Here is a 10175-nt window from a genome sequence, read left to right on the forward strand (position 1 = left end):
ACCACCGACGACCCCTTATAGTGAACCCACGATTAGCACCATCGAGTCTCTTTTGTCTAAGCTATTTTCCTCCGATGAAACCGGCGATATCATCTTGAAGAGTCAACCAAGCCATCGCAGTCACCATCATTTGGAAATGTCAAACAAGGCGTTATCACCGACATCCTCTTCGGCGATCCTAAGCGTATAAAAAATTGGATCCAACACACCCTTTTTTTTTCGAACAGCTAAATTTTATTGAAAGAAAGAGAACCTTTAACAAAACATTACATCGGAATAGACAAAATAGGATTTAACATCCAAGAAACACGACTGATACTAATTTTTCTATTACGAAAAACAAACAAATTGTAGGAATAATCAACCAAACTATCGATTAACAAATTCCGTCTCGCACTTTGATCGCCAAAAATATCACCGTTCCTGAAGTTCCATAAAAGCCACCACATAGTCATGACAATAGCTTCCAACCCGCTTCTCTTAATCAAAGAAAGGTTAAGAGAATCAATCCAAGTGACAATGTCTTCAATCTGTATAAACGACTGGCAAGAAATGTCGAACCATTTACCAAGAAACTTCCAAAGATCAACAGCCACGTTACAATGTATAAACAAGTGGATGTTGTCTTCCATATCAACATTGCATATGGAAAAAATCATTGAGGGGACATGTAACATCCACCTCTGGCGCGTATCACAATATTGTCCGCTTTGGGCCACTCGGCACGAGGACTTCCTAGTGGGTCACCCATCCCGTTACTACTCCCGCCCGAGCACGCTTAACTACAGAGTTCTTATGGGATCTGTTGTCCTCACGGCTTTAAAACGCATTGTGACAAGGAAGGTATCCACACCCCTTATAAGGTGATGCTTAGTTCTCCTTCCAAGCCGATGTGGGATCAGGTGCAACCCACATTCACCCCCCATTATAGGGTTCGACGTCCCCGTCGAACACATCGACCCGTGCCCCAGCTCTGATACCATTTGTAACATCCACCTCTCGCACGTATCACAATATTGTCCGCTTTGGGCCACTCGGCACGAGGACTTCCCAGGGGGTCACCCATCCCGTTACTACTCCCGTCCGGGCACGCTTAACTGCAGAGTTCTTATGGGATCTGCTGTCCTCACGGCTTTAAAACGCGTTGTGACAAGGAAGGTATCCACACCCCTTATAAGGTGATGCTTAGTTCTCCTTCCAAGCCGATGTGGGATCAGGCGCAACCCACATTCACCTGAAAGAACCCCTTTCTAAACTTAACATTATTACTCCAAAACATGCTACATGCATATTCATAAACAATATTTTACATAAATGATCTTATTACAAAAGACTGGATACAAACCGACTAAGTTTTAATATATTACATAACTACCCAGGAAATTATAATTTTATACATACACGATCACTAAATGCAAAAGTAATATTATTAACTATTCTAAATCTTCCAACAGTATGTGTCTATACTGGATACTTATTACCTGCAATAGTTAAACACTGAGAGGGGTAAGTGGTGACGCTTAGTGAGTTCAATAACAGTTACAATATAACGTTATGCCATATATATATATATATATATATATATATATATATATATATATATATATATATATATATATATATGACAGAAGTAAAGGGGAACAAAGAACAACAAAGGCAGATGAGTATCATATGACAGACTTTCCATATCAACGAATAATCTGATTCAAAGATTTACAATCAATGAAATATAACAATTTCAACTTGACATACATCAATAAGACTTCTGCCCATGTGGCATGGAAAAATAAACGATTTCTGAATAAACATTTTGCTAGCACTTTGCAGGCTTTTCAGCCCTACCTAGCCTTCTGTCAATGCTAAAGGAATGCTTAATCATTCACTTCATGGTCAAATGCTACATACCAGTACCCAAGTGATGCTTAGTCATTCACTTCGAGGTCAAAGGTATAACTTATTTTCATAATAACACGGGAAAGCACATTGAACATATAACACATAACATACAACTGTTCCTATAATTTGAACTCACCGTGAAATAACCGGAGGTTAAAATAGTAATTTGGGCAGCACTTCGTTTCTATAATTAACTTTCTTCGATGAAAATCGGGAACTTTATTGAAAACCGGGCCTTGCGAGGGTTGAGCTTCAAACCGAAAAGATAAATTTCCCGGGGTCTTCGGACACTTCGGGATGTTTTTTCAGGTGTTAGGTATGATCCCGGGGCTTCGGGGGGGGGGGGGGGGGGGTGGGTTAAAAGTAGCTTAAAATAAAATTTAGGGTGTAAAAGTATGAAAACGACCAACCAAAACCGGGAGGGTTCGCACCTCCCTTATATATGGTGCGAGGGCTCGGACCGAAGGGGAAAGGGACATGCGTTGGATGCGAGGCCGAGACACGCGTCAGCAGCGAAGGCGAGGACACGCGTCGGATGCGAGGGCGAGGTGGCTCGCTTCGGATAGGCCACGGGTGCGACACACGGCTCTTCGCGACTGGACCTTCGCTTCTGACATGACACGAGTCGGACATGTGTCACGCATGTGAGGCTTGTACGTGGCCGAGTCCGAGTCTAGTATGCGAAGCTTCTCGAATTTTGTGCCCAAATCTTCAAAAATTCATAACTTTCGCATACGAGCTCCGTTTTTGACGTTCTTTATATCCACACGTAGGTGATATTATACTCTACAACTTTCGTTTAGACTTCGTTGGCTAATTTTGACTTTATTTTTAATATTTATATTTTTAACAGACCGGGACAGGAAAATCCGTTAAAAATTCATAACTTCTTCATCCGACGTCCGTTTTCGTCTGTCTTTTTACCGTTGTACTACTATTGACGAGACCTTCAATTCTCGTTTAGGTTGTGTCGGCTAAAAATCACTCGATCTTTATTTCGAGTTTTTAGCTGTATACTGTTATACCGAAACTTAGAAAAATCATAACTTCCTCATATGAAGTCAGATTTTGACGTTCTTTTTATGAAAATTTTCGGTTTAACGAATACTACGACTTTCATTTAGATCACTAAAGCTAAAAAGTAGTTTATCGAAAACTCATTTTTTATGCTAAATAGTGTTTTGTCGGTTTTGTCGCGGATCTTCGATTGGTCATAACTTCTTCGTTATAACTCAGATTTCGATGAGGTTTTCGCCTAAATGTTTCTAACGAGATAATATACAACTTTCAATTACATTATTTTTTATTTATTTCCATCTTTATATTTTCCTTAATTTCAATATTGACTTTTGATTGGAATCTCATAAGACTTCCAATACATTTCGAGTGATTCTAAACATAGTTTTACTTCAAATATCGTAAAAACTATCTTGTTAGAACTCAATTCTCAAAACCATATATTATTTAATAATATTCATTTTTAGACTAACATAACACGATAACCGAACGTGTATGTTACAGGACATCTAACCCTTTGGCGACCAAATTAACACGAGTTTGAAGTCTATTTAACCGACATCGCCAATAGAAGATGTTAACTTTACGAGGGATATACTTATTCCACCTTGTACTACAGACTCCATCAGGGAGAGTAGAATCATCAATAACTCTACGTGCTTCGGCAACTGTGAAAACATCAATGCCACCCGAATCCCAATTCCACCTATCGCTTAAACCCGAGAAAGAGTACTCAAGAATAGTAGACTGTAATTGTTGCAAGTGAGAGAAACTCGTACCCCCTTCAATAGGCCTGTTCCAATTCCAAATCTAATTTTGCCCATTCCACCTCTCCGAAATTTTGCAATCTTTATTCGACTCCAACAAAAATAGTCTAGGAAACCGGATCATCAACGGACATTGACCAATCCAATGATCCTTCCAAAACAAAGTAAAAGATCCATCCCCAACTCTCCTTTTAAAAGAATTCCTCTAAATTACTCCCGAGTCATGCAACCGATTTATAGTGCCAACTATTTTATGCCAAACCCCTCTTTATAAACCCGAGCCATTACTCCAACCAAGACCACCATCTCTACCATGAATCGATTTCAACACATTAACCCATAGAGCTCCATTATTAGTCAAAAACCTCCACTTTCACTTAAGAATTAGGTCTTTATTAAACGCATCCAAAGAACCAATATCTAAACCTCCTTTTTGTTTACTAGCCAAGATCGTGTCCCACTTTACCCAATGTAACTTTCGGTCTCCTTTCTCAACACCCAAAAAAAACCCGCTCTAACTTTCTCCAAAAAACTATTCATGACTCTAGGCATGCAAAACAAGGACATATGAAAAATACCCAAGGATCCTAAAACTGACTTCAAAAGCAAAGAACGACCACCAATAGAAAGTAAACGAATTTGTCATGAAGCAAGTTTCTTTTTGAACTTGTCAATGATAACCTTCCAACTCGAAAATCTAGACATAATGTCAGCAACTGGAAGTCCTAGATAAGTGAAAGGAAACTCTTACATCCTGTAATCGCATCAAATTGATCAACCTCCAAATGAGAAACACTAACTCCAAACAAGTTTGATTTATGGAGATTAATCTGAAGCCCATAAACCATATAAAAGAAATGCAGGATAGCCACCAAGTTAATAATGTTATCTCTAGACCACTCTCCAAAGAAAATCGCATCATCGGCATAGAATAAATATGACATAAGAATACTCGCTTCACCAAATTGAATACCGTGAAAGAAACCTGCATCAACCACGTCTTCAATGGCAACATGTAAACCTTCCATAGCTAAAATGAAAAGAAAAGGAGAGAGAGGGTCTCCTTGTTTTAAACCTCTTTTTAAGTTAAATTCATCTGTCGGACTTCCATTAATAAGAACTGAGGACCAACTATTACCCAAACACGCACGAATCAAACCAATCCAAAAATCAGAAAAACCCATAAACTCCATAATCTTAAAAAGAAAATTCCAACAAAGTGAATCATAAGCTTTCTCAAAATCAACTTTAAAAATCATGAGTTTCTTTTTCTTCGTCTTACACCAATCTACCACTTCATTCACTATAAGGGGACCATCCAAAATTTGTCTACCTTTGACAAAAGCGGACTGAACCGAGTTAACCACCGAGTCAACCACTTTCGCCAACCGAAGAGCCAAAAGCTTAGCAATCACCTTATATTGAAGACCAATTAACGTAATGGGTCTGTAATCTTTAATATACAACGGGTTAATAATCTTTGGGATCAAGGTAATAAAAGACGAATTGCATCCAGAAGGGATGTAATTCGAACAAAAAAAGTGATGGACAAACCCGTAGATATCATATTGCAAGATGTCCCAATATCTCTTCACAAAAGAAAATGTAAAGCCATCCAGACCGGGGGCCTTATCACTCCCGCAAGCCCAATTGGTAGGTTCGTGCGCGATTGAATATTTTTACTTGCAATCGGATAAAAATTATATCCAAGTTTAGATTGATTGAGTGGTCTATTTGATGTATGTTTCCCATTTCAAATATTTTGTGTATTTCGATTTGAGCGGCTCGCTTAAGTCTTGTTTGTTTAATGAATTTTTGTCTGTTGTTCAAAAAAAATTGAAATTGAAATTGGACCCACTCCACCCTGCACAAAATTATCGTCCATCGAGAAACATAAGTAATTGATTTGTGGGATTTTTCTAGATTTGGTTTAGGACTTTTTTTGATAAATCAAGAACCTCAAGTAATCCACATCAAATTCACATGTTTTTAGGACTTTTCTATATTTGATTTCATCATGTTTTATTTCATGTTTAATTTCATATGTCTTTAGGACTTTTCTATATTTGATTTCATCATGTTTTATTTCATGTTTAATTTCATATGTCTTTAGGACTTTTCTATATTTAATTTCATCATGTTTTATTTCATGTTTAATTTCATTAGGTGTGACTACATGTTTGATTTTTATCTAAATAAAGTTATATGTTTGACTTTGTTCGTTTCCTCTAATTTAGTGTCGGAGGTGACTACTACCCTTGATTTCGCTATGTAGGTAGCAAAAAATGTCAAGGGGATGTTTGTTAGACCATCCAATATATTCACCACTAATTATTATTGGGATGAGTATCACATCATCACCACAATACTCACCATTAATCATGGGATACCTACCATTAAACACACCATTTCACCTCATTTTTTTAATTAAATTTAATTCAAAATACAATGCAAATACAATAAAAACATATATTTTTTTAAACTAGTTTTTTATTCAATAAAAAAGAAAACATTACATTAATTTAAAACAAACAACTTAAAATAAAATAGAAGAAAACATAAAAATGCAAGCACAAACAACTTAAACTAGGTTTTTAACCTTATTTTTTTAAGCATTGAATTTTGAGAAATCCTTAAGTTTTACCCAAGCTTTTAGGTGTGTAAACGTTGTGTGGTGTGTGTTTTCATATTGATGCATGACCACAACAACGGGGTTGATATAGACTTCATATACATTGTTTATAACAAAGTTATAAATTCCGTCGAACTCGAAACATTTTACCCTCATATCGCGAAACTTCGAACATATTTGATCAAGATTATGACTTCGTGAACCCATTAAATCATAAAAAACGTTTCCAACTTATACACAAAAATCAATAGACATTTGACTGTCAACGTCTTCCGAAACCAACACCCATGCTAGTGCTAATTTCTCTTCTTCCTCTTCTGACCAATTCATCCTTTTGGGAGTCATTGTTTTTGAAAGATCAAGCAACACAAATGTGTGATTGTGAATAAAAGGAGAGAAGAATTATGTGAAATATAAGAATGTGTGTTGTGCTATTTATAGGTAGAAATTAGGCAAAATAAATAAATAAATAAAACTTCTACCTAACCGTTACTAGTGGTCAAAGGAGTTCAAAGGCGTAAAACATTTTCATTGGTCGTTGCACTCCGTCTTCCCCACCATGAACCTCAAAGACAATGCCCGACCACAATCGGTCGGGATGGTGTGCACGGACCACGATCGTGACCACGTCAACCACGAGCCAGTCGCGACAATTATAAGAGATGACCTTATGAAAGAATTCGAAAAAATAACTTTGAAGTGATGATTGCTATGAAAAAGAAGATACAAAATCAAACAAACCAGGAAAGTTCATCACTTAATATCACAATTTTATAATAAAAGATGGTAGACTTTATATCTTTTATCTAATAGTTTTATAGTTAAAGATACTAAAATTATTTAAAAAAAATGTCTATCTAAACTATAGAACTTTTTATTTATTATATTAATTATCGAATGGTGAAGTCTATGTCGATCGGGGGACCACGCTTTTTTTTATTTGACGAACATGTGGATTATTTAACGAATTACAACTCTATTGTAACACTTTTGGAGAATTTTTGTCGAATTAATCGCTATTCTAATAAATGAATAATTTTAATCTCCATTTGTCAAGTGTCACTTTAATACAACTCCTCATTAATATCATGTCATATATCATGTAGATATATTAGACAACTCATTTCAAAGTTTAAATTTACATTTTTAATTATATGTTAAATTTGAAGTTATAATAATTTTAAAATTTTGATATATCTCCTAATTAATAATTTAATTAAAATGATTTATTTAAAATAATTGATTAATAATTATAAATTTTTATTATAAAAGATTAATTAATTTAATAACCGTCGTTTCCATAGATTATAAACAAGTAACAATAATATTTTTACCATTTTAGTCTAATAGTCTCCGGATAACAGGTTAACGAATCACGAATAAACCTAAAGAAGTGATTATGCAAATTACATAAAACACACTATATTTTGGCCGATTTTACAGGTCAGTCTTGTAAATCAAGATATTCCACCGAAACCGTCCAACATTGAGAAAATTTTCTATGTAGATAGCTTTTACCATTAAGGTGGTTAATAGAAAAAGTTAGTGAAATTAATATTTTGATTCCTAGTAGTTGAAGATGGAGGTATAGCCATATATAATGATTAAAATATATTTTGATTGAACATATTGCCATACAATAGATAACACTTTGTATGAGATCGTTTAGCATCTATTCTCTAATAAGTTCATAATCTTTAACGATCGAAATAAGTCAAGCAAATATTCAAATACTGTATTGCATATTTAAAGAGGGTGGCACAGTGGTCAAACACCTCATATTCTGGATCTAAACCAGTTTCAATCTGATACATATACATATATATAATTATATACTATATATATTAATCAAGATTCCCATTTACATTCCCGTTTGTAATGCCATTTCCATCGCCATTGTTGAAGCTTTGAATCGCAGAAAGCCTCTCAATGAACATATCAAAATCCTCTTCTTTACTCACCATACTAACCCTAACATACCCAGGATCCGACCCGAATCTCCTTCCACTCCTTGTTAAAATATTCTGACCTCTAAATACCTTCTCACAGTCCTCGATCCCTTCCTTACATTTAATCCATGCAAAAGCTGTCACATCACAGTTTCAGTTCAATTCAATCAATGAGTATGAAAAATTCAGATATATAGTTTTTTTAAGCAATAAATCATTTGACCCTTTAATTAATTTATTTATTTACCTGGATGTGCTTGAGTGACGTCACCTGTGTAATTACAATGCTGAAGAGGGTACTTAGGTAGAGTAAACATTCTTGTTTTCTTCACAGTTTCCCTTAAAATCTCCCATCTTTTCGACATTAAACTCTTTGAAAACTCAAAGAAATTATCACCATCAGGAGATCCAAAACGTTTGCATCCATCAGCAACCACTTGCAAGATCTTTGCAACCCGGATTTGTGATTCTTTCGATACCCCAATCGTGTTCACTTCCATGAACTTGATCATCTTCTTTGCCACTTCCTTATCTTTCACAAGCGCCCATCTGTAAAGTGTAAATGAATTCAACACCAAATTAAATTATAATCAATGTGTAAAAAATCTGCACATAATCTGTAATAAATTAACAGACTTACCCAATTCGTGAACCAGCATGGCCAGTGCATTTAGAAGCTGTAAACAGCATGATGTCGAAATCTAATGAGGAAGTAATTGGAGTGTATTGAGGCCAATAGTATGCAAGATCATGAATCAAGATTCCACCATCGCGATTCACCACGCTTCCTCGGATTACACCATTAGGGTTGTTAGGTGAGGTGACAAGTTCGATAAATGGCTCATCTTTATCGAACCCATGTGCATCACCTCCCCATTTATATAATCCTGATCTTACCAAATCTATAATCTCTGGGTACGACTGCATTTGTTTCAGTCATATCTAATTACACAAAGTGGGAAAAGAAAAGATCTTTTTGAGTCGAATTATATGATATATACATACCGAGTAATAAGGAGCTGGTGAAACAACATTGATTTGGTTAGGTTGATCGCATGAGACTGCATAAAGCACAGCCTGCAACAGCTGGCTCGAACCGGTCCCAACCACGATGCTATAGCCATCGGTTACTGCGTTCCCGACTGCACCATGCAGACTCTTGATCGATTCTTCAAGTTTTGGTTCAAGAAACCAACAAGGGTTCTTGATGTTTGAAAAGTAACTCAAACATTCATGTCCTTTAATCACAACCGTACATTTGTCCCCCATTTTTCTCCAAAACGACTCGTACATCGTTGGATCCCCACTGTAAATTTCAAAACTTTAATGAGAAAAGATTCACGAAACAAAAAAGATATGAAAATTTTGATAATTATAGAAGCCTACTGGTCTAGATTGATCACGGTGTTATCTGAGTTTATGTTTCTGGTGACACCACCGCCGTTGGCTGCCGCCGGTGAACGTCTGGTGCCGCGAACTTGATCGGTGCCGCCCATTTCTTTATCTGATTCTCTCAGTGAAACTTGATTAATATATGTTAGTGAACAGTGATGGATGTCGATGATGTGATGGGTTTATTTATAGTGTGAGATTGCTTGGATAAAGGCAAGTAAATTGACGAACAGTAAATGGGATATTCTTTTTGACCAGATAAAGTAACTTTTGATGCAAATTTATAGGGAAAATTTTGTGAAAAATTCAAGATTTATATCAGTGGTCAACGTTTAAATCATCAAAAAGTTCTTTTATTAAATGATGGATAATTTTCTAGATTAATTGATTTTAAAATCATGGAAAAGAGTTGGTGATTTTTATTAATTCTATCAACTTTTAAATTTTATGTAAGTTGTTCTGTGTTTTTCACTTTCAATTTTACGAAAAATAATTCGGATGGTTTTTCGGTTTTAGGATCAT

General features: G+C 35.7%; 1 protein-coding gene across 1 annotated transcript; it reads right to left on the minus strand.

The window, feature by feature from the left end:
• Window positions 1-8026: 8026 nt before the first annotated feature.
• Window positions 8027-9796, minus strand: LOC145109617 (L-tryptophan--pyruvate aminotransferase 1-like). The gene is made up of 5 exons (XM_079046822.1): window positions 9648-9796; window positions 9267-9567; window positions 8902-9182; window positions 8509-8810; window positions 8027-8398 (listed from the first exon to the last, which is right to left on the minus strand). Exons 1-5 carry the CDS (start codon window positions 9755-9757, stop codon window positions 8157-8159), a joined length of 1236 nt encoding a protein of 411 aa, XP_078902948.1. The 5' UTR covers window positions 9758-9796; the 3' UTR covers window positions 8027-8156.
• Between the last annotated feature and the right edge of the window lie 379 nt (window positions 9797-10175).

Source organism: Lactuca virosa, chromosome 4, assembly GCF_052849685.1.
Source record: "Lactuca virosa cultivar CGN04683 chromosome 4, Lactuca_virosa_CGN04683_v6, whole genome shotgun sequence".
NCBI classification, from domain to species: Eukaryota; Viridiplantae; Streptophyta; class Magnoliopsida; order Asterales; family Asteraceae; genus Lactuca; species Lactuca virosa.

Bases quoted from the DNA above. Each gene is read 5' to 3' on its own strand.
- LOC145109617 (XM_079046822.1), bottom strand. From the start codon at position 9,757: ATGGGCGGCACCGATCAAGTTCGCGGCACCAGACGTTCACCGGCGGCA. The intron at 9,183-9,266 runs GTATGTATATAT...AAACAAATGCAG, and splicing joins CACCAGCTCCTTATTACTCG to TCGTACCCAGAGATTATAGA. The intron at 8,399-8,508 runs GTAAATAAATAA...GTGATGTGACAG, and splicing joins CGTCACTCAAGCACATCCAG to CTTTTGCATGGATTAAATGT.